Raw genomic sequence first — 25,221 nt, forward strand, 5'->3', positions numbered from 1 at the left:
AGGTATATACATATATTTTTGATCAGCGTAAAATTCTAAGTTGATTTAACCACATCCGTCCGTCTGTCTGTTGTAATCACGCTATCTTTCGAACGAGTTGAGATAGGGGGATGAAATGCTGTTCACACGTGTCTTAAATCAAGTTGGAAATTGAGCTTTGTTATAGCCCTTATATAGCAGTGCCGTCGATTTCAGCTATTTTAAGGTTTTTAGCTACATTTTCAGAACGAATTAGTTATAATATGCTTTCCAAACTTACCGACATAGGCCCATCTTTTATTATAGCCCCAATATACTGCCCAATTTCAGCTACTTTGGGGTTATTAGCTACATTTCCAGGCCGAATTAGGTATAATTCAGTCAATCACCAAGAAACGTCTCCACAAAAAATTATGGATAGAGGTCTACGTTTTTTTATAGCCCCCATATAGCAGTACCGTCCGATTTCAGCTTTTTTAAGGTTTTTAGATACATTTCTACAACGAATTAGTTATAATTTGGCAAGTAACTTCTCCACTTTGTGGAGAAAGAAAACTAATTACTCTATGCCGAACATAACGCTTTTTACTTGTTTTATTTCGCGTAATTTTATTGTATTTTATTTTATTTGTATTTCCCTTCTTTTTATTTTAGATTATTTTATTTCACTTAATTTTATTTTGTTTATTTTACTTTATTTTATTTATTTTTGAACTTTATTTTATTTCAATTTACTTTACTTTATTTCACTTAATTTTATTTTATTTCACTTCATTTTATATTGTTTTATTTTTATTTATTTTTTATTTTATTTTATTTCATTTTATTTTTTAATTTATTTTACTTCATTTGATTTATTTTGATATTATTTAAATTTATTTTATTTAATTACACTGTGCAACAAAATGGAGCTCAAAGTCTGGGGGGTGGAAAATTCCTATTGGAGATGAAAGCCCTTGGTGAGTATATACAGAACCCCGAAGGGCAGATTCGCCGTGAGTCGATCTTTCGCGATATGGCGTGATGAAGTTTTTGCTAGAGACCCTGTAAGCCATCAGGAATTAGCGTTATATCTTTGTTCACTGTTGCTTTAGCTTATTTTTGATATGACATGTCTTCAGTCAAATCGAATGATGATTATTTTCGTAGAGCACTTCGACCTTCTAACTCGCTTCCTTCAATGTCCTTTTCGTCCTTTATTTTAAGAGCCGCTATAAAAGTACCACAAGATGACGTTTTTCAGCTGCGAAATGTTCTGCAAAAATGTCGGCCAGAAAATTTTTGCAGAACATTTCTAGCAAAAACTTCATCACGCCATATCGCGAAAGATCGACTCACGGCGAATCTGTCCTTCGGGGTTCTGTATATACTCACCAAGGGCTTTCATCTCCAATAGGAATTTTCCACCCCCCAAAATTTCGGTTCACAGTGTTATTATTTAATCTTTATTAAAATTATTTTATTTTATTTTTATTTCATATTAATTTATTTTGTTTTATTTTATTTTATTTACTTTTAATAATATCAGTTTCTTTTCATTTTTTCGCTCGTCTCAATTTTACATGTCTTATTTATTATTGCCACGTAAAAAATAATGCAAAGATGATAAAACGTTCTGTGGAACAAATATCATTCACACTCTGCAAGAGAACTGAGAGACTTACCAAAATGGCGGAAAAATTGAGCAAGAGAGCACAACAACTGTGCCAAAAAAACAGTGATAGACAAATTTGCTAAGTGCAAGGGAAATTGAAAAGTAATTTTGTGGAACAAAAAAAGGTTATCACTTTTCAAAATAACTACTTCTTGATAAGTGCAAAATGAAAAGCGGTAAGTTGTTCGAGGAATAGGGCCCTGGTTTCGCTGTTGGTTTAGGCAGCTCATCAGACATATCGGCTTCTCTGTCAAATTTCAAAATAAAAAATAATAACTTTATTTCTGAAAAACAAGTAAAAATGTATCAGCCGAGTTTGCCGACAAAGATATACACATAACCAAATATTTTTCCTAAACAATTTTTAGTTTGGGAGTTTCAGAAATTCGTAGCCTTTTTAAACCGACAAAAATATCGAAACATTTGGGGCATATAACTTCACGATTGTGGGCCTTGCCTTGCTTATGTTGTGCTCAAAAATTTGACTTCGATAAAAGTGCAAAAGTTGTACACTTTTGTGGAAAAGATACCTGAAAGAAGGGACCAATATAGTCCATTTGGAAAGTGGACCTAATGTTGGAAGTCATTCCCTTTGATAGTTATTATGTCAAGCCGTCATTCTAGTTAGTCACTGTAAGATATAGAGCTTTTGGGTCAGAAATCATTGACTTACCCACGAAAAATAGAAGGACTGTAAACAAGACTGAAAACAGTATCATTGGTCAAAATGTTCACTGGATCCTCGAACAGTCCTTAAACTGCACTTATGTTGAACTTTTGTGAGGGAGGTATTCGAAGATGTTGTCTAATATAGACCCTCTTAATATATGTACGTCTGGAAGTAATTTTAGGTTGTTTCGGTGAAATCGGATATTTGAAGGAGTAAACCGATTTGGACCTTCGAAAGTTTTTGTGAACACCATTTAAGCGAAACATTTTGAAGCCTTGTGGGAGGAGTGCCCGAAGGGGTGGATCGATATATCATAAAGTTTAGACAAAATATTGCGAGATCTAAAATTTGGACCAAATCCGTTCGATAGTTACCATGCACTCGAGCCAGCAGACGGACGAACTGGACTAAATCGACTCCAAATTGTTTGAGGCGGAATTCGTCAACACAGATGAGAAGTCTAAGACCATTTTTTCGATTAGGTACGTTTTTAACGTTAGTTTAAAGACTGAGGGTACAATATCCGATCAAAATTACAGCAGATTTTAATACCATATAATCAATGTTTGAGCATTAATTTCGTATACGGTTGCTTTCAGCTACAACTTTATTAGTGATAGTAAAAAATTAAGGTGGGTATGCTACTTATAGCAGATATTATCACTTTATGACGCACAACAATACTTTTTTCTACATTATTTTTTTTTCTACTATTTAGAAACAAATTTATCTAAAATAGAAGTATAAGTTTGTGATTATGACAGTAAAACTACAACGGCAAAATTCGTGAGTTCTACTCGGTGATGGAACCCGGATGCAGGACAAACTTAGAGGCGTTCGAAGATCTACTTTGAAGGTGTCCATTGTTATACACAAGAAGACGCGGACTGTTGGCTAGATTCGATATAGATACTCCATTCTACTACTACTACTACGATACTGAACTAGTAATTTTTTGAATACAGAATGAGCTTAAAACCTCAAGACCTTTATATTTATTACAAAATTTCGCGACCCTTTATTATCTGATAATGAAATGACATGGTATAAAGAACTAATTCAGATTTTACTGGAAGTTTCTCTCAAACAATTTTTTTTAATATTTCTCAGACAACTTGTTAATAAAGTAAATTTTAAGTAGAGAACATTCAGAAAAATACAAGCCTAAGACCTCTGCAGTCATGGCTTCATTCTCCCTTTATACTTGTAATTTAGTTATAAGTATATTTTTTATTTTTTATTTTTATTTATTTATTTTATTTGTTAACCTAGCACAATGAGAACATTAATATTCTTATGGATTAGTGCTAGTGGTTTAGAGTTAGCATCAAGATAAAATATATGTTGGAGCAAAAGTCATTATTTATATTATTTATTTCCATCAAAATTAATTATTATTCATTTATTTCATTATTATTTAATTTGGTTAATTATTGTCATTATTTTATTTAATTATCATTATTAATTTAATTTGCCTCAATAATTATTAATTTTATTATATTTGCCAACATATTTTTACGCTTCCCCATAAATTAATAATGTCCCCACATTTATTTTAACTTGCCCCAACTGGCATACCTAATTCCTTACTAAGGCATAATTTTTTCTAATTCCCTTTTTAATCGTGTCCTCATCGATTTAAGGCCAAACATTTGTATCAGATTAATGTGGATATTGATCTTGCTCGGCAATGCGTTGTTATTGTCGTTGTTGTCGCTCACACATTATGTACTTCGGTTAATTTCTCTATTTACCCTAATTAACCAGTGAGCGACAATGTAACGAAAGCAGAGACAGTAAATAGGATCAATACTGCCTTGTTATGTGGACAATTAGAAATCAATTTTTATACCCTCCACCATAGTATGGAGGGTATATTAAGTTTGTCATTCTGTTTGTAACACATCGAACTAATCATTTGCGACCCTATAAAGTATATATATTCTTAATCAGGATAAAATTCTAAGACGATCTAGCCATGTCCGTCTGTCCGTCTGTCCGTCTGTTGTAATCACTCTAGCGTCCGCAATAATTGAGATAGAGTGCTGAAATTTTGCACCCGAGGGTCTTTTTTCCATAGGCAGGTCAAGTTCGAAGATGGGCTATATCGGTCCACTTTTTGGTATAGCCCCCATATAACGGTACCACCGGATTTGAGGTATTTTGACGTTCTTCGCCACATTTGCAGACCGAATTAGCTATAATTTGGCACTTAGGGTTCCTAGTGATCAACAAACTTATATCCCAAAGGATATGGGCATAGGTCCATGTTTTGGTATAGCCCCCATAAAGCGGCACCTCCCGATTTTCGGTATTTTGAGAATTTTAGCTACAATTTTTAACTGAACTAGCTGTAATTTGCCATTTGAGGTTCTCAGTGGTCATGAAATATCTCCACCAAACATCGTCAACATAGGTCCATGTTTTGGAATAGCTCCCATATAACGGTACCTCCCGATTTTCGGTATTTTGAGAATTTTAGCCACAATTTGCAACCGAACTCTCTGCAATTTGACATTTGAGGTTCACAGTGGTCATGAAACATCTCCACCAAACATCGTCAACATAGGTCCATGTTTTGGTATGGCCCCCTTATAACCGTACCTCCCGATTTTTGGTATTTTGAGCATTTTAGTTACAATTTTTAACGGAACTAGCTGCAATTTGACATTTGAGGTTCTCAGTGGTCATGAAACATCTCCACGAAACATCGTCAACATAGGTCCATGTTTTGGTATAGCCCCCATATATCGGTACCTCCCGATTTTCGGTATTTTGAGAATTTTAGCTACAATTTTTAACTGAACTAGCTGTAATTTGCAATTTGAGGTTCTCAAAGGACATGAAACATCTCCACCAAACATCGTCAACATAGGTCCATGTTTTGGAATAGCCCCCATATAACGGTACCTCCCGATTTTCGGTATTTTGAAAATTTTAGCTACAGTTTTTAACCGAAATAGCTGTAATTTAACATTTGAAGTTCTCAGTGGTCATAGAACATTTCCACGAAACATCGTCAACATAGGTCCATGTTTTGGTATAGCCCCCATATATCGGTACCTCCCGATTTTCGGTGTTTTGGGAATTTTAGCTAAAATTTTTAACCGAACTAGCTGTAATTTGCAATTTGAGGTTCTCAGTGGTCATGAAACATCTCCACCAAATATCGTCAACATAGGTCCATGTTTTGGTATAGCCCCCATATAACGGTACCTCCCGATTTTCGGTATTTTGAGAATTTTAGCTACAGTTTTTAACCAAAATAGCTGTAATTGGACATTTGAAGTTCTCAGCGGTCATAAAACATCTCCAATGAAACATCGTCAACATCTTTTGGTATAGCCCCCATATAACGGTATCTCCCGATTCTCGGTATTTTGAGAATTTTAGCTACAATTTTGTCTATTCAAAAATAATCGTCAATATACATATGTCCACGTTTTGGTATATCCACCCATATGACAGATCCGCCGTGAGTCGAACTTCCGCATTATGGCGTGATGAAATTTTTGTTAGAGACCCTGTGGGCCATCAGAATTAGCGTTATATCTTTGTTCACGGTTGCTTAAGTGATCTACAAAAACAACAAACAAAGATATAATGCTAATTCATGATGGCTTACAGGGTCTCTTGCAAAAATTCATCACGCCATAATGCGGAAGTTCGACTCACGGCGCATCTGTCCTTCGGGGTTTTTATCTCTGCCCCAACATTTGTGTTCACAGTGTCATTTAAGCAATATTGGGAGGCAGTAGGAGTCTATCCATTGTCGAAAAGCTGTTTCACCTAAAATTGTGAAAGGACCCTAATTATTCCATTTTAATTAAGACTATTTTATGGTGGAGGGTATAAAAGTTCGGCCCGGCCGAACTTAACGACTTTTTACTTGTTTTATTTTTATACCCTCCACCATAGTATGGAGGATATATTAAGTTTGTTTTTCCGTTTGTAACGCATTGAAATACTCATTTGCGACCCTATAAAGTATATATATTCTTGATCAGGGTAAAATTCTGAGTCGATCTGTGCACGTCCGTCCGTCCGCCTGTGGTAATCACTCTAGCATCCACAAAAATGGAGATAGGACGCTGAAATTTTGGGAAAATGCGTCTTTTGTTTGCAGGCAGGTCAAGTTCGATGATGGGCTATATCGGTCCACGTTTTGGTATAGCCCCCATATAACGGTACCCCTCGATTTATGGTAATTTGACGTTTTTAGCTACATTTTCAGACCGATTTAGCTATAAATTGACATTTAGGGTTCTTAAGTGTCAATAAACTTATATAACAAAACTAGTGGACATAGATCAATGTTTTGGCATAGCCCCCATATAACGTTACCTCCCGATTTCAGGTATTTTGCCGATTTTAGTCGCATTTTTAGACCGAATTAGCTATAATTTGATATTTAGGGTTCTTAGTGACCAAAAAACTTATATTCGAAAAAATTATGAACATAGGTACATGTTTTGGTATAGCCCCATATAACGGTACCTCGTGATTTTCGGTATTTTGAGATTTTACCTACAAGTTTTAACCGAATTATCTCTAATTTGAACATTTGACATTTGAAGTTCTTAGTGCTCACCATACCTCTCCACCAAAATTGTCTGAAATTATGGGAAAATGCGTATTTTGTTTGCAGGCAGGTCAAGTTCGATGATGGGCTATATCGGTCCACGTTTTGGTATAGCCCCCATATAACGGTACCCCGATTTACGGTATTTTGACGTTTTTAGCTACATTTTCAGACCGATTTAGCTATAATTTAACATTTAGGGTTCTTAAGTATCAATAAACTTATATAACAAAAGTTGTGGACATAGGTCCACGTTTTGGTATAGCCCCCATATAACGGTACCCCCGATTTATGGCATTTTGACGTTTTTAATTACATTTACAGACCGATTTAGCTATAAATTGACATTTAGGGTTCTTAAATGTCAATAAACTTATATAACTAGTGGACATAGGTCCATGTCTTGGAATAGCCCTCATATAACGTTAACGCCCGATTTCAGGTATTTTGACGTTTAAATTCACATTTCTAGAACGAATTAGCTATAATTTGATATTTAGGGTTCTTAGTGACCAAAAAACTTATACTCGAAATAATTATGAACGTAGGTCAATGTTTTGATATAGCCCCATATAACGGTACCACGGTATAACGGATTTCAGTATCCCCATATAACGGATTTTCGGTATTTTGAGAATTTTACCTACAAGTTTTAACCGAATTATCTGTAATTTGAGCATTTGACATTTGAAATTCTTAGTGGTCACCACACCTCTCCACCAAAAATTGTCAAGAAAAGTCGATGTATTGATAAAGCTCCCATATAAAAGTACCTCCCCATTTTCAGTAATTTGATGATTTTAACTACAATATTAAACCGAACTGGCAGTAATTTGACATTTGAAGTTCTTGTCAACATAGGTCCATATTCGGATATAGCTCCCATATAACGGTACCTCCCAATTTTCAGTAATTAACATTTTAGCTAAAATTTTTAACCGAACTAACTGTAATTTGACATTTGAAGGTTGTAGTGGTCACCACACATCTGCAGCAACAATTTTCAACACAGCACTAATATAACGATACTTCCCGATTTTCGGTATTTTGAGGATTTTACTTAAAATGTTTAACCGAACGTAGGTCCATGTTTTGGTATAGCCCCAAAACATACCTCCCGATTTTCCGTACTTTAGCCTTATTTTTTGGACGAACTTTCTGTAATTTGAAATTTAAAAGCCAACAAAAATTGTTCATTTGAGTTCATATTTTCGTATAGCCCACATACCTCCGACGTTCCCACGTTATGTACCGATTTTCGGTATTTTGAGGATTCTAGCTACAATTTTTAACCGAATTAGGAGTTATTTGACATTAAAGGCTCCATCAAAAACTGTCAACATAGGTCCATGTTTTATTATAACCCCTATATAACGGTACCACCCAATTTCTAGCCCAACAAAAATCGTCAACATACATAGTTAGATAAAGGCACCATAAAAAAAAGCCTACCGAATGAAACATTTTATGTACATTATCTGACATTTTAACGGCCCCACTTAAAGTTGGGGACAGGAATGAAAACTAATTATTCCATTTTAGTTCAAAACATTTTATGGTGGAGGGTATGAAAAGTTCGGCCCGGCCGAACTTAACGCTTTTTTACTTGTTATTTATTTATTTTATTTGTTAACCTAGAACAATGAGAACATTAATATTCTTATGGATTAGTGCTAGTGCTTTAGAGTTAGCATCAAGATAGATAAAATATAAATTAAAAGAAAAGTAAAAAATTATGTAATGCTTAATAAGTATGAAATTAAAACTTACTTATAATACTTTTTTAACATGTTTTTAAAATGCAGGTTGTTACTTAAGATCTGAATATTTGGTGGAAGACTATTACAAAGGCGTATTGTCGGTATAAAGAACTGTTTCTCAGACTTAAAACTTTTGAACCTGAGTTGTTTGATTTTCTTGCCTCTTTTAGAGATCGCGAACTGTAATCTCTCTATTAAATATGACGGTTCTTTGTTATATATGATTTTATGCAGGAATATCAGACTTTTATATTTCAAGTAGTTTTCAAAGCTCATGTTGAATATTTGGTAGGCAAAAACAGAGATCCGATCAAATCGTTTTTTATTGAAAACATATCTCGCTATATTGTTAAATGCAACCTTTAGTGTTTGATGATCATTATAGTCGCAGTTAGAAAATACTTCAGAACCATAATGAAGTGTAGGAATTAGATACGATTTCGCTAACAGCATACGTATTTCCTGGGGAGTTGAGGCTTGAACTGACCAGAGGTTACGTAACATTGCGTGGACTTTTCCTGCAGCAGCAACTATGTGGTTAGACCATGTAAGTTTTTCATTAAACACAACGCCAAGATTGGTAGCAGAGGTAACATAATCGATTATTGACTGATTTATTATCAAATTGTCTAGTTGTTCTTGCGGCTTGTGGTTTGATACATGTATGCATTTTGATTTTGCAGGATTTATAGTTAGTTTATTATTTCTGGCCCAGGTATTAATATTTTGTAGATCAGCATTTATTTCCATTAAACAATTATCGATGTCATCACGATGGCATCCCAAATACAACTGGACGTCGTCAGCATATATTTGTAGCTCACAATGCTTTAGCACGTCTGGAAAGTCATTAATTAAAACAGCATCGGACCCAATAATGTACCTTGTGGAACGCCCTTGTTAACAGTTAATGGTGTAGAAAATTCGTTGTTCAGAAAAACTCGTTGGGATCGATCGCTTACATATGAGTTTATTAGTTGGCAAGCCGATGATGAGAAATTGAATAATCTTTACAGTTTTTGTATGAGGATTGTGTGGTCAACAGTATCAAACGCCTTGCTGTGGTCTAATAATACCAGAAAGGCATCCTTCCTGTTATCAGCATTGTTTCTAAGATACTCTGTGACATCTATCAGAGCAGTAACACTTCTTCTGTTCCTTCTAAACTTCTGTTCCTTCTAAATACCGATTGCCGGTCTGTAAGTAAATGTAAATGTTTTCGGTATCGTTTTGTGTGCTATCACCGACAAACTTAATATTTAGATCATTTAAGTCTATTTCCATATTTGAAACTGATTTGGTTTTCTCTCCAATACCAATTTCTCATATTGTTTGCCATTTACTTTTGCTGTTTACAGCAGTCGAAAACTTTCTCCGATAGTATGCTGATTTAGCAATTGTTATACTCTTCGTTACTTTTTGTCTGGATAATTTAAACATCTCATACATTTCTGGAGTTTTGAATCGTTTCCATCTTTTGTAGTTTGAATCTCTTTGATAAATAAGCCGTCTTATGGTGTCGTTGAACCATGGTTTCTCTTTACATTGGGAAAAGGTTTTTAAAGGCACACATTCATTAAGAATTCTATCACATAGGCACCGCTAGTAGATCATATAAGATACATTTTGAAGGATGATTGGAAAAGATGATGTCAATAAGACTATTTGTAGTTGTATGGAAATGAGTTGGTAACGTGGTATTGATAGGACATAAGTCGAGGCTACGAAACTGGTCAGATATGGTATTTTCATCAAGAAGGTCACTGTTGAAGTCTCCTGCGATAATAATATCCTCATATGGTATTGAAGCAGTTTCCAGTTTTGATATTAACTGAGTAATATCAGTGTGTTTAGACGGCCTATAGACACAACCGATAAGGATTTTTACAGTCCTGTTCAAAGCGACCTCCATAAATATATATTCTGATGGGCTTGAGAAAGGAGATTCTAATACAGCTTTACATCTCAATCCATTTCTCACGTAAATGCAAGCGCGAATGATTTTCGATCAGCACGAAACAATGAATACCCAGGTATGTTGTCTTCAACTTCAAAGTGAAACCACGTTTCAGACAGGCAGATTACGTCGACCCGAGATGAATCAAAAATTCGTTGAAGTTCATCCATTTTGTTATTCAGGCTTTGTGCATTAACGTGTGCCAATTTTAGGCCATTCTTTTGTCTGCATAGAACTTTTATCATATTATAAACTTCGTCTTTGGAATAGTTGTTTGTATTAAGGATCATATTTATAAAAATTCGAAGCAACGCGTACCTGCATTTTTGCAATTTTATGTAATTTTACTAAATTTATATTATGTAAAACATCTGTTAAAATGAAAAAACATACGAATATATAAAAACAAAAAATTCTCTTATTGTAATCATATTTAAAAATAACGGACTTAATTAGCATCTCAGTAGTGGGATTCTGTAACGCATTGTTGCTGTTATCGATAATTGTCGGTAAAATTAAAATGCTAAAATTTCGATAATAAACGAAATTTTTCGGTAAGTTAACGATGAATGAAAAGTAGTCGCTAGCCTCTGCCGACACAAACAGTGATGCCAACTATTCTTTATGTTTTTAGTCATAATTTTGCGATTTCATTTTACCGATTTTTGTCGGTAACAGCAAAAATGAATTACAGAATCCCACTACTGGTGAAAAATGATGATGTTGGCAACGTATTAAAATAATTGTTGGTAACACAGCAAAATTGACGTAAAATGAATGACATTTAATTGACATCATTTGTGTTGTAATGATGAGAGCTGACTGGTTGGTGAGAGGAGCGAAAAGGAGAATTAAGTGGATCAATCAATTCAATGTGGACGACAGAATCAGTATCAAAACATTTCACATAGACGAACCCGCGTAATGTGAAAGCAGCCGAAATTATTTTTTTCTTTTTCATCCCAACCGCAGATTGAAGAATTTTGTAATGTGTGTTAGTGAGATCCTCATTTACAAAGAAGGGAATATCACTATCAATGGCAATCGCACGTAGAGTCTAGTCGGAGCTGAGTTTTGTTTTTTAAATATTTTCGCTGCTCGTAGAATGTTGTTTCTCTCATTTGAAGAAAACAGTTTCACCAGAATAACTCCGTCTTTTGCTATTGCTGAGCCTTTTATGTTATTTTGCCTTAGACGTTGTATGGATTTTATTGTTGGTGTTATGACATTTATCGATGCACATAGATTTTGGAATATGTTGCATAAATTTTCATTTTTATAATATGGTGCTCCACAAAGACGTAAATTAGTGGATACACTGAGATTTCCTTGCAGAGAGAGTCGTTTTTTTAAATTATTGATTTCATATTGCATGTTTTGTATCTCATGCTGTTGTTTGAATTCTATGACGTTTATCTTTTCGCTAAGCTCTTCCATGAAATAAATAAAAATTATTTTAGAGAAAAAACGTAATAATTTCTTAAAGTAGCTCAAAAAATTTTATCGGACAAAATCATTTCGCCTCCCCCCCCTGCGTACGTCCCTGATAGTAGTGCCCTTTCTTTTATAAAGGGTGTATAAAAGCACCCTTTCTTTTATAAAGGGTGTATAGAAGCACTCTTTTTTCAGAAAGGGTCTATAGAAGCACCCTTTTTTGCAGAAAGGGTCTACAGAAGCACCCTTTTTTGCAGAAAGGGTCTATAGAAGCACCATTTCCTTCAGAAAGGGTCTATAGAAGCACCCTTTCCTTCAGAAAGGGTCTATAGAAGCACCCTTTCTTTCAGAAAGGTCTATAGAAGCACCCTTTCTTTCAGAAAGAGTCTGTAGAAGGGTCTATAGAAGCACCCTTTCTTTCATAAAGGGTCTAAAGAAGCACAACTTCTTTCAGAAATGGTCTATAGAAGCACCCTTTTTTCATAAAGGGTCTAAAGAAGCACAACTTCTTTCAGAAATGGTCTATAGAAGCACCCTTTCTTTCAGGAAGGGTCTACAGAAGTTTACTTTCTTTCCATAAGGGTCTATAGAAGCTTCCTTTCTTTCACAAAAGTCTATAGAAGCACCCTTTCTTTCTGAAAGGGTGTATCGAATTACCAAACGTTTGGTAACTATGACATTCAACGGGGTTACCCACCAAAATGTTCGATGCCAAAGATGCCATTCAATCATGGGTGAAAGTGATCTGGCATGTCATCTTTTTAGCATCTTCATCGATGAATTTTATATGAGCGTGGACCCCAAAAGATGCTATTCATTTTTGGATCCATAGCATGTCATTTACACCAATGCTTTGACATGTCATTTCCACCAATGCTTTGGCATGACATTATCATTACGACGAGAATTTTAACAACGTTGGTGGTGATTTCGAATCTCCGACAACATAAAGCCTATTGTAAATAATTATTCTTATATATTTAGAAAAAAAATATAAATAAAAACACAAAATTCATCTCTATTGGATCGATGGAATGGGTTCAAATGCTGATGAAAAGATCGGATGTTTTACGACTTCCTTTGCATGGGTTCAAATTCTGATGAAAAGATCGGATCTTTCACGACTTCCTTTGCAATGGTTCAAATGCTAATGAAAAGCTCGGATCTTTCACGACTTCGTTTGAACCAACGCAAAAGATGCCATGAAATCACGTCATCGCATGTAACTCCTTCCTTCAAATTTTGCTGGGTAGGTAAGACGTCAGTCTTAGGATCTGAAAATAATTTGGATCTTTTGGGGATCACGCTCTTGTAAAAAGAATGGGTAAAGATGCTAGAAAGATGACATGCCAAATCACTTGCACCCATGCTTGCGTGCAATCGAACATTTTTGCTGTTTGTTGTTTTGTTTATATATTAGGTTTTTTTATTTTAAAAATGTTCGTCAAAGTTGATTTAAATTTGAAATTATGTGTTCTTGCTACTACTCTCCGTAATCCGAAATTCGTATACCATCAACATTTCTCCTATCAGGATTATCAACATTACACTGTTCTTAGATGGTCTTTCAGGATGGTGATGTAGGATATCACATAGTCGTCTGCTCGTCCAACTTTTTATTTATTTTATTACATTTGTTATAATTAAAATATATATTCATAAAACAGTTATATAAAAGCTTTTTCAAGTCCAACCCTCATGAACTGGCATTGCCCAATTGTATGTATTTCGAGGGTTTTTTTTTGTCAACCGAGATTACTGTAATTTGGTATTGTGTGCAGTCAGAGAATAGAAAGAACAATTATGAGCTCTCTTAAAGAGTGTTGCTACATTTGCCTTCTAAAGTGGATGTAACCTGGTATTTTGGAATTTCAATGGGTAGAAAACCTCAACACAGAAAATAATCAGTACAAGATGATTATCATCAGTTACGATATTATTTTCCTCCAAGGAATTGTACTTAACGCAGTGAAAGTGCTTAGTAGTTATTAATTGTTCATATTTACTTGAATACAGTGGTTGTGGAGGGTACAAAAAGTTCGGCCCGGCCAAACTTAACTTGTTTTTACTTGTTTTTTATTACAATTCTTATAATTAAGATAAATATTCATAAAAAATGTTACATTAAAGCTCATGGTTACGAAGGTAAAACAAGTTCCGTGGATCTTTTTCATGCCGTCTTTAAGTTTCACTGGAAAAAAAGAAATGTTTTTTTTTATTTTTTATCGCTTTTTTTGGTCTGCGGCAGTAATGCTTCGAAAATCTGTGAAAATGGTATTTCCAAAAGTAGATATCCAAAAAATGCCAATACGGTTGAAAATCCAATGGTTATTATACATTGACCTGTCTAAAAGAAACAAGACCAATATTTGGAATCTTTTTAGTTTTTTATGCAACTACCTTAGAAATATAATACTTACATAATATGTTGCTGTAATATATTGAGGCTGACGATGATAGGCAGTTGTCACCTGCAGTACCAGAAAATGCCACATGAAAGCTTGTGGTGTTAGGCGGGCAAATATGCGAAACATTGGCAAGCGGCAAAATTTACTAACAAGTGCTAAACAAAAAATAAAAAAAACATATAATTTATATAAAATGTCCATTATTTCAACTGGCAGCTGGACAGGGGAGCCGAGCTTTTATGTTTCAAATTTATGTTTCGACTTTCCTACCTCCTTGATTTGAAAACTTACATTCTGCATTACAGGCCATACTCATCACTGGTATACCACAAACAATCAGTATCCATATATTTCGATGTAAACCCGAATACAAGGCAGTCCAAAGAGAAGGTTCTTGGAAAATCAAAATTGTACCCAAATAATATATAAACCATTCTGTCAGCGGAACAACTGGCCAAAGATATTGCAACATTGTTTGTAATTTTTTACTTTTCGTTTCATTGGCAATAAATTTCAGATATATTTCACCACATAGCAAACCAAAGAGATAACCACCAAGATTCGTGTAAAATGGTGTATAACTAAGGTAAAATAGTTCGTAGTCCTTAACATAGCCATAGCGATAGGTCCTATAAACATTGGAGATATAAAATACGAAAAATATTTTTTTATACCCTCCACCATAGTATGGAGGGTATATTAAGTTTGTTTTTCCGTTTGTAACGCATTGAAGTACTCATTTGCGACCCTATAAAGTATATATATTCTTGATCAGGGTAAAATTCTGAGTCGATCTGAGCACGTCCGTCCGTCCGTCTGTGGTAATCACTCTAGCATCCACAAAAATGGAGATAGAACGCTGAAATTTTGGGAAAATGCGTCTTTTGTTTGCAGGCAGGTCAAGTTCGATGATGGGCTATATCGGTCCACGTTTTGGTATAGCCCCCATATAACGGTACCCCCCGATTTACGGTATTTTGCAGTTTTTAGCTACATTTTCAGACCGATTTAGCTATAATTTGACATTTAGGGTTCTTAAGTGTCAATAAACTTATATAACAAAAGTTGTGGACATAGGTCCACGTTTTGGTATAGCCCCCATATAACGGTACCCCCCGATTTACGGTATTTTGGCGTTTTTAGCTACATTTTCAGACCGATTTAGCTATAATTTGACATTTAGGGTTCTTAAGTGTCAATAAACTTATATAACAAAAGTTGTGGACATAGGTCCACGTTTTGGTATAGCCCCCATATAACGGTAACCCCCGATTTACGGTATTTTGACGTTTTTAGCTACATTTTTAGACCGATTTAGCTATAATTTGACATTTAGGGCTCTTAAGCGTCACTAAACTTATATAACAAAACTTGTGGACAACGGTCCACGTTTTGGTATGGCCCCCATATAATGGTTCCCCTAGATTTATGGTATTTTCACGTTTTTAGCTACATTTTCAGACCGATTTAGCTATAAATTGACATTTAGGGTTCATAAGTGTCAATAAACTTATATAACAAAACTAGTGGACGTAGATCAATGTTTTGGAATAGCCCCCATATAACGTTACCGCCCGATTTCAGGTATGTTGACGATTTAAATCGCATTTGTAGACCGATATAGCTATAATTTGATATTTGATATTTGATGGTATAGCCCCATATAACGGTATCTCCTGATTTTCGGTATTTTGAGATTTTTACCTACAAGTTTTAACAGAATTAGCTGTAATTTGAACATTTGACATTTGAAGTTCTTTTGGGAAAATGCGTCTTTTGTTTGCAGGCAGGTCAAGTTCGATGATGGGCTATATCGGTCCACGTTTTGGTATAGCCCCATATAACGGTACCTCGGTATAACGGATTTCGGAATTTTACCTACAAGTTTTAACCGAATTATCTGTAATTTGAACATTTGACATTATAATTTGAACATTTGAACAAAATTGTCATGAAAGGTCGATGTATTGATAAAGCTCCCATATAAAAGTACCTCCCGATTTTCAGTAATTTGATGATTTTAGCTACAATATTAAACCGAACTAGCAGTAATTTGACATTTGAAGTTCTTAGTCGTTACAACATCTCTCCATAAAAAATTGTCAACATAGGTCCATGTTCGGATATAGCTCCCATATAACGATACCTCCCAATTTTTAGTAATTGGCAATTTTAGCTACAATTTTTAACCGAACTAACTGTAATTTGACATTTGAAGGTTGTAGTGGTCACTACTCACCTGCATCAACAATTTTCAACATAGCCCCAATATAACGATACTTCCCGATTTTCGGTACTTTGAGGGTTTTATTTAAAATGTTTAACCACGTAGGTCCATGTTTTGGTATAGCCCCAAAACAAACCTCCCGAATTTCCGTACCTTAGCTTTATTTTTTGGAAGAAGTTTCTGTAATTTGAAAAAGCCAACAAAAATTGTTCATTTAAGTTCATATTTTCGTATAGACCACATACCTCCGAACTAGCTGTTAATGACATTTGAAGTTCCCACGTTATGTACCGATTTTTGAGGATTCTAGCTACAATTTTTAACCGAATTAGGAGTTATTTGACATTAAAGGCTCCCATCAAAAGCTGTCAACATAGGTCCATGTTTTATTATAACCCCTATATAACGGTACCTCCCAATTTCTCGCCCACCAAAAATTGTCAACATACATAGTTAGATATAGGCACCATAAAAAAGGCCTCCCGAATGAAGCATTTTATGTACATTATCTGACATTTTAAGGTACCCACTTAAAGTTGGGGACAGGACAAAAACTAATTATTCCATTTAAGTTAAGAATATTTTATGGTGGAGGGTATGAAAAGTTCGGCCCGGCCGAACTTAACACTTTTTTACTTGTTATGTTTGTATTTCATACTGACAATTTGTATAAACTTACTCTGGCTTATTCATAAAAGCAGGTTCCAGTTTGAAAATATATGCTATAGAGGTTGGCAATGCGATTGTCAAGAATCCCATTATAATGAAAATATATTTTTTATATTTAGGATATCTGTAAGAATGTTAAACATGTGTTAATCCTCAATATATATACTGTCATTATTTGAGCTTGGATGAACGAACATCTTGTCAATCTAAACTAATCATTCCTTCTTATTTGTTTGAAAAAGAAAGATGTTCATCCTAGACCCATTATTGGATATATAACTCTACTAGAGATGGGCGATTGTCGTGTTCGTGGGACTAGAAAACACGGCACAACAACAAATACGCACATAAACAACAATAACACTTTAGCGATGACTAAGTACTAAACCCTTTAGCTTTAGGCCATGAAACACGACAATCGACCACCTCTAAACTCTACCAAACAATTTTGGGTAGTTCGGACCAAACTTACTTTGATACGATGATAAGTATTATTGTGTACAATGTACATAATTGAAAATTTGCTGCAATATACCAGGTGTGCGGACTAGACTGTAAGAGAATAAATGAATAAATCAATATTAAAAAAGCTCTTTAAAACATCTACAATTTTCTAATTACCGTATCTTTTTGTGAGAAATTATTAATCATTAGTAAATTTTTCCACCAATTTTTACGGCCAAATGTACGAGCTGCTTCCGTATGGTGACGCCAAAAGGGACCATCTCCTAAGCTTTTCAAAAGTGTCGCATTAACACCCAAGATGGCAACAAGTGTGGGAAGAAATCTGAAAAAAAAGAAAATTTAATTATTCTTTTCCAATTTCTTCTATTGGTCCGTATTCTTACCTAACATAACGACCGATTATGATGGCCCAGAACGTATTCCAACATTTTCCAAAGTTACTTTGTGGTGTCACAGTGTGTCGTTGCGCAATTTTCACATGCAACAGTAGACCACTCATTACCATATAGATTTCAATAATAATACTCATATTGAGAGCCATCAAACCCAGGGTAGATTTTCCGAAATTTTCAAAAAATTCCGTATTTTTGACAAGTCCTAATGACAAATAATGCGAATGACAACACAATATCATCAATGTGCACACCGAACGTAAACCATCCAAATATGCCCAACGTTGACCAACTTCACCACGATACGGTTGGGTAAGACGATAATAATTACGGGTAAGTGAAAATGATGTTAATAAACGCCAAGCTGTTGGTGATAGGAAGAAATAGAAAACGAATTAAAAATAAAACAAATGTACAGTTGAATCTCGATTATCCGGTGGGCTCGGGACCGAGCTTAGCACCGATAATCGAAAACACGATTTATAGAGGTCCAAAACCAAAAGCACAGCATGCCGGTTAACGGATGTAACCGTTTAATAGGGCCCGGAAAACCGAGGTTAAACTGAAATTAAATATACGGGGCGAATTTAGCTATTCAGTGATCGATTGCAATAGAGGTCCCGAAAAACATCCCAAAGACCATCTTCAAGCCATCATGGATATGGCAAATACATCCTCTTCTTAATGGCTTAATACCTAGCTGTCAATTATGACAGCTGCGAGTCCTTTAACCTTTCACTTGTGAATAAAAACGTTTTTCATTCCTATCAAATTATAACTTACCAGGTTTATCTAGATTTGTTTTAAAAAATTCAGTTCCTTGTATCGAATGATTGGATTTTATGAAATAATCACAAAATGTTGATAGAATACACAGCAGCACGATAACTCCGAAAAATAGATAAACAAACCTATCAGCTACCTCTAAAAATAAATTTTAAAAAACCATATTGAAATAAAAATGGAATAATTGGTTGCCTTTCGTTTGTAAAAATATTAAACTATTCCGTCACGTCAATACTTTAATTTTATTACCATTTGCCACCGGCATATTATCATCTCCTTGTCGCCTCTCACAATATTCAACAAAAGTATTCAACTGCAAATTGTATTTCATTTGAAATTCTTCATTTAAACATTGCTGAATCATGTGCGAATAATTTGTTCGCATTTCAATATCCAATGGCTGCTGATGAACTATTTCGAAAAATTGTGTAATCTAAGAAGAAGAAGATAACTTATTTATATTTCTTACAATAATACTTATAAATAACAATATTTATTTATACTTACCTCATTGTTAATGGTGAAATTTTGTTCGCTAAAAGTCTCATTAGCAAATTTCATACATCGATTAAGACACAGTCCAAAAAATAACCGATCACTACGATAGTTGTACATAAATTCATTGTGTTTGGCAATTTGTTGCCATAATGCATTGGAATTATCCTCTTGAATTTCAGCAAAAACCACACAATACGTGGTGGCGGAGGTTAGTTTGTCTTCTGAACCGGCAGCGAGAAAACATCTGTCATAGTCATCGAATGTATAGAGAGGTGGTAATTCGTGATGTAAACCAATAACTGGAAATAAATTTAAATCGCAAGAAATTTAAAATAAAGATTATAATAAACTTAAAAAAATTTCACCAATACTAGACACGGTGCTCTTGAATCAAATTTAAATGGAAGGTGCTTACACCTTGGAAGTTTTTGCTGATTCTGAAACTACAATGTTCATAGATGAGAAAAATCAAAATCGCCGCAGCGCTTTTTAAATAAATCGCGATTCAAGTTGAAATATTTGAGGGATTTTTTAGGTTTGCACGATTTTGCTTTGAAACCGCAAGTCCTATTGAAATGGGACTAAAAAAGATGTAGCTATGAAAATTCACTACAAGATTAATTCTTATGATATCTTCGTAGTTTTTACCGTTATTGAGATATAGAAGTTCAAATTAGGACAATGGATTGACTGTATCGCCTCCTTATAAAACAATGTCATGACTGCAATTTCCCAACTTAAACCTATATATCTCAAAAACAGTACAACCCAGAAAAAAACTTTCGAAAGCCAATCTTCTAGAGAATTTTTACAGCAACAACATGTTCTTTAGTCCCATTTTGATAAGATTTGCAGTTTTCAGGCTAAATCCTGAAGACCTATGAACAAAATTTGATCTGAACCTCTATATCCCAAATATGGTAAAAGCTAGGAAAATATCTTGTACAGAATTATCGCTGCTACAACATTTCTTTAGTCCCATTTCAATAGGACTTGTGGTTTTCAAACAAAATCGTGAAAATCGTGTTTTATAAGGAGGCGATACAGTCAATCCATTGTCCTAATTTGAACTTCCATATCTCAATAAGGGTAAAAACTGCGAAGATATCACAAAAGCCAATCTTGTAGAGAATTTTCATAGCTACAACATTTTCTTCCCATTTCAATAGGACTTGTGGTTTCCAAGCAAAATCGTGAAAACCTAAAAACCCCTTAAAAATTCCAACTTGAATCGCAATTTTCATCAATGAACATTGTAGTTTCAGAACCCGGAAAAACTTCCCAGGTGTAAGCACCTTCCATTTAAATTTGATTCACGAGCACCGTGTAGAAGCATAAAAAAATATTATTTAGAACGTTGTTTTGCAAGATGAGCTTTCGACCGACTTTGTTAAGACGGAATCTCAGGAGACAGTTGGAGTGTAACGCGAGCTCTATCAGATATACATACAGTGACTCTGAAAATGATGCAATCAGAAATACAAAATGTAGTGTCAAAGACACTTATACCTAGAATGCAAGGATTCCAAGATATCTCAACTCGAATATTTCGAAAAAAAAAAAAAAAACTAGAAATGGGCGAGACTTGCCCCGCCTACTTTGGTTACTTTCCGATGTAAACATTAAAAACGCCGATACACGTGTCTCATATTTTTAGCTCTACTTTCATAATCTACTCAGTTTTCCTTGTAATCTTTGTTGTTGTTGTTGTAACAGTGTTTTATTATTATGTTTGTATGTTCGTTCTCCTGTTGTATGGGATGTAACCACAGATCCACTAGAGTCAGTTGAGTAGGCTTGGCGGGGCAATTAAATAAGAATTTAGGCGACTGCAATATCCCGAGCGTAATTGTGCCAAAACTACTCTGGTTTGTCGAGGCAGCTGACGCTCCTCAGCTGCTATAGATGGGGGATGTACTCCGATGACTGCATTCACACAATAATTGCTTATGGTCTTAGCAACTGTGTCCGTGTGAATGCTGTTCAAACCTGCCTGATATGCCTGTTGATCTAGAGGTTCTCTCCTATATTGTTGGACCGCCGTCTCTAGAGCATGAATATCCTTCTTGATATGCCTAGGTGTATCGGTGGCCAGTAGATGGTTATTGGGATGACTCTCGCGATAACACCCGAGCAAGTACTGCAACGATAGCATATCATTATGTTGTCGTACTGGAAGAATCTTGTACATGTGTTTGTATTTTTTTTTTTGTCGCACAGTGTTCTTATTGTCCGCAATATTTTTGCGAAACATTTTGAAGTTTTTTTTTTTCTACTACTATTTAGCAACAAATTTAAATAAAATACAAGTAAGCAAAGGCTATAGTCGGACGGGGCCGATCATGTGATGCCCAACACCACAACCTGTAGGAATTAGCTATGTGCAACCGCCTTGCACGCTGAATGTCCGGGTTCGATTCCCATAAAATTATCTGCGGTGGCAAAATACCCCTTAGTAATGTTGGCTATATTTGCTGAGTATTTTAGCCATAAAAAACGTCTCTACAAGTGGCAACTTTGGACACGCCGTTCGGACTCGGCGATAAAAACTAGGTCACATATCAATAACTTAATATTAATCCATTGATATAAGATAAGCCTACCTTGTCTTTACTGGGATGTTTGTGGAACAATTATATAAATTATACATTTCTAAAAAATATTCGAAAATGGGAAAATTCACATTGATTAGCCCCTCCTGCTACATATTCAAATTGTCTTTGAATATCAGGTTCCTTTTTGGAATACACCTAGAATATATAAATATATATATACCATGCAATTTGGTATATTTGATAATTGTTAATCGTCCAAATATTGTGCACTTGTACCTCACATATGCTTAGAAAATAGTTAATTGTGGGCATATATTGTGATATCAAAAATATATTTTATACCGGTAGACATAACTAACAATAAATAGAAATTCAAAAATTTTGCATGCAAACGAATTTATATATCCCAAAATTATTCATATTCAATTACACTCCAAAAAAGATAGTATAATTCATCTGCGATAACGGTGATATAACCTCAGCCTCTGCCGTATAAAAATATATTTATTTTGTAACACGAGTTTGCTTCAAAATACTTGGAATCTGTAGGTATCGTAATATGGGACTATACCAAATCAATTTTAGTAAGCTAACTTCTGAGTTTTGGAAAAGTTTGGGAATTATTTTTTGGAGCCGATACGGGTCTCAAACTGCACTTTTCCCAAATTTTGTGTGGGAGGTACTTGAAGGACGGACCGATTCACACAAAAGTTCTGGTCCATTTAACCCTCTAAATATTATCTGATCGGCATTTCAAATTGCAAGCTACTTCTTTGTTATATACTCTTACCATATTTAAAATTTCGCGTTGATCGGACTATTATTGCGACCTACAGAGCCGCTACAAAATTTGGTAAAAATTACGTTTTTGGTCCATTTCATCCGCTAAATATTTCACGATAATCTCCAACAAAAATAGGGATCTATACTGGTCTTAACCCGACCTCCATGCAACATTTCGTGACGATCGATCCATAATTACGGCCTGGAGTTTGATTACAATTTATAATGGACAGACGGACGAACGGACGGACGGATACTCGTCTCAAAATCGCATTATCACGTCGAGATATGAAGATTGGTATACCACATTGGGGGTCTCCGACATATATTTCGCGGTTAACATGAATTTTTACCAAAACAAACTTATAATACCCTTTCCACGTAGTGGTGTAGGGTATAATAAATGCAAAATTTTGATTAAGGTGATAAAACAAATTTCTAATTGGTTTTCAAGATATACTCCATGGAAAACTCTTGATATGTCGTACAGTTTATCCAATAGACATGTCGTTTCATGCACTTCTAATCCGCACGCTGAGCTCGTAATTTTTTTGAATACAGAATGACTTTAAATCTTCAAGACCCTAATATTTACTACAGAATTCCGCGACCCTTTATTATTTGATAATTAAATGAAATGGCATAAAGAGTATTCAAACAAAAAATTTTTAAATATTGATTAGACAACTTGTTAATAAAGCACATTTTCAGTACAGAATCTTCAGAACCATATATGTTTTCATTTGAAATTTTAAAAAATAAAAATTATTTTAGAGAAAAACGTAGTAATTTGTTAAAAAAAAAGCTCAAAAATTTTATCGAACCACACCATTAAGGGGGGCGTATGTCCCTAAAGTGAAGTGATGTTAGAAGTATTGTTATCAGGTAGTTTTTTTCCATCCAACTGTATTTTTTGTAAAAAAATAATACTAACATTTAACTTCGCCACCTGTGTGTCCCTGTTTTGCAAATAATATCAACACTACTAAATATATTGCAAACATTTTTATTCACTTAATTATTTTGTTCTTAAAATTTAAATTTGCAATATCAATAATTTTAACAATTACGTCTCTAAAGTTAGTGACTTTGACTGAATGAACTGATTGACTGACTTTAGGATTAATTCAATGCTGCGACGTTTTCATTGTGTCACAATAATCTATCTACATCATTGCGATTATTCGGGGTCCAGCCGTAAGCAGTGTGCGCTTACTGAGAGCAAGAGAGCACAAATTTCAATGCATTTTAATCATTAATGAATTTAATCTCTATTAGTCTTACCACGGTGGCGCTGAAGTTTATAGGCAATTTTCACGCATACGACACGATTGCCAAGAAAGAGCGTAACAAAAAGAACAAATGTTTTGATTTGTTGTTGTTCAACAGCTTGTTTGATCTATCAATTCACTAATATAGCTGACATACTGTGTTTTCTAAAATACAATCACATTTTTGTTGTTCTGTTTTTGGTCACCTCTGATCTACAAATAATAAAACAACAAATAATAAAAAAGAAACAATATACATGTTTTTACTATTTAAGAAAACAGTCGAGTTTTTAAAACATAAAAAATTATATGAAAAAGTAAACAAAACAACAATTTGAAATATTTAAGAGGAAATATGACTGAATGTATAAACCAGCGATAGACGGCGTGCGCATAGTTAGTCAATCTCTGCTATAAACCGGTTGGCAGCGAAAACCCAGCCTATGCTTTATAACAATAAAACTAAAGATAAAAAATGCCACAAAACAAGATATCAATTAGCATTCATTAATCGGTGACAAATTTCAAATTCCAATTATAATACCGGAATATGTATGTTTTGATTCATTTTAATAGCACTACGTATTATTTCAAGCATTTTAATAATATCTACAGTAACTCCCAGCTTATTTGATAATGAAAATGATACATCGATTATCCTTAAACCTCCATTATTCGGAAAAGGAAACCGTGAAAATCTTCATAATCCAAGGTTACAATTAATTCGACCAAATTTCAGTGGACAAAAGCGATGCACAAATAAATTATTTTAGAACAGATGTAATGCTTGGTTTATATTTACGAAATCCACTCGATTTCTGCTGTCAATTACATACTTACTTACTTAGCTGGCCCATTACAGAACATTTGTTCTAAAGGCCGAACTAAGAAAAGATCTCCAATTCTCTCTATTTGTTGCTTCGCTTTCTGGAATACCGCGCCTTTTCATCTCATCATCCACTTGTTTGCGCCATCTATTCCTTGGCCTGCCAATTCTGCGTGCACCGCCAAGCGGTCCGTGTTTATACACCTTTTTAGCGGGGCCATCATCGCTCATTCTTATGATATGGCCTACCCAACGCAATCGCTGCATCTCGATACGTTTAACAATACTGATGTCGTTGTACAGCA

At 34.6% G+C, this 25,221-nt stretch overlaps 1 protein-coding gene across 1 annotated transcript; it reads right to left on the reverse strand.

Moving 5' to 3' along the window:
• Positions 1-14,058: 14,058 nt before the first annotated feature.
• Positions 14,059-23,973, reverse strand: LOC141392736 (nose resistant to fluoxetine protein 6-like). The gene is made up of 11 exons (XM_073965619.1): positions 23,754-23,973; positions 19,491-19,780; positions 19,233-19,416; positions 18,981-19,121; positions 18,189-18,561; positions 17,962-18,127; positions 17,813-17,892; positions 17,351-17,464; positions 14,736-15,073; positions 14,457-14,599; positions 14,059-14,383 (listed from the first exon to the last, which is right to left on the reverse strand). Exons 1-11 carry the CDS (start codon positions 23,821-23,823, stop codon positions 14,252-14,254), a joined length of 2,031 nt encoding a protein of 676 aa, XP_073821720.1. The 5' UTR covers positions 23,824-23,973; the 3' UTR covers positions 14,059-14,251.
• Between the last annotated feature and the right edge of the window lie 1,248 nt (positions 23,974-25,221).

This window comes from Musca autumnalis, unplaced genomic scaffold (genome assembly GCF_047663935.1).
Source record: "Musca autumnalis isolate F117 unplaced genomic scaffold, ASM4766393v1 scaffold_2, whole genome shotgun sequence".
Lineage (NCBI taxonomy): Eukaryota > Metazoa > Arthropoda > Insecta > Diptera > Muscidae > Musca > Musca autumnalis.

Bases quoted from the DNA above. Each gene is read 5' to 3' on its own strand.
- LOC141392736 (XM_073965619.1), bottom strand. From the start codon at position 23,823: ATGTTTGCAATATATTTAGTAGTGTTGATATTATTTGCAAAACAGGGA. The intron at 18,562-18,980 runs GTAAGTTATAAT...TATCACCAACAG, and splicing joins AACAAATCTAGATAAACCTG to CTTGGCGTTTATTAACATCA. The intron at 18,128-18,188 runs GTAAGAATACGG...CTTTTTTTTCAG, and splicing joins ATAATCGGTCGTTATGTTAG to ATTTCTTCCCACACTTGTTG.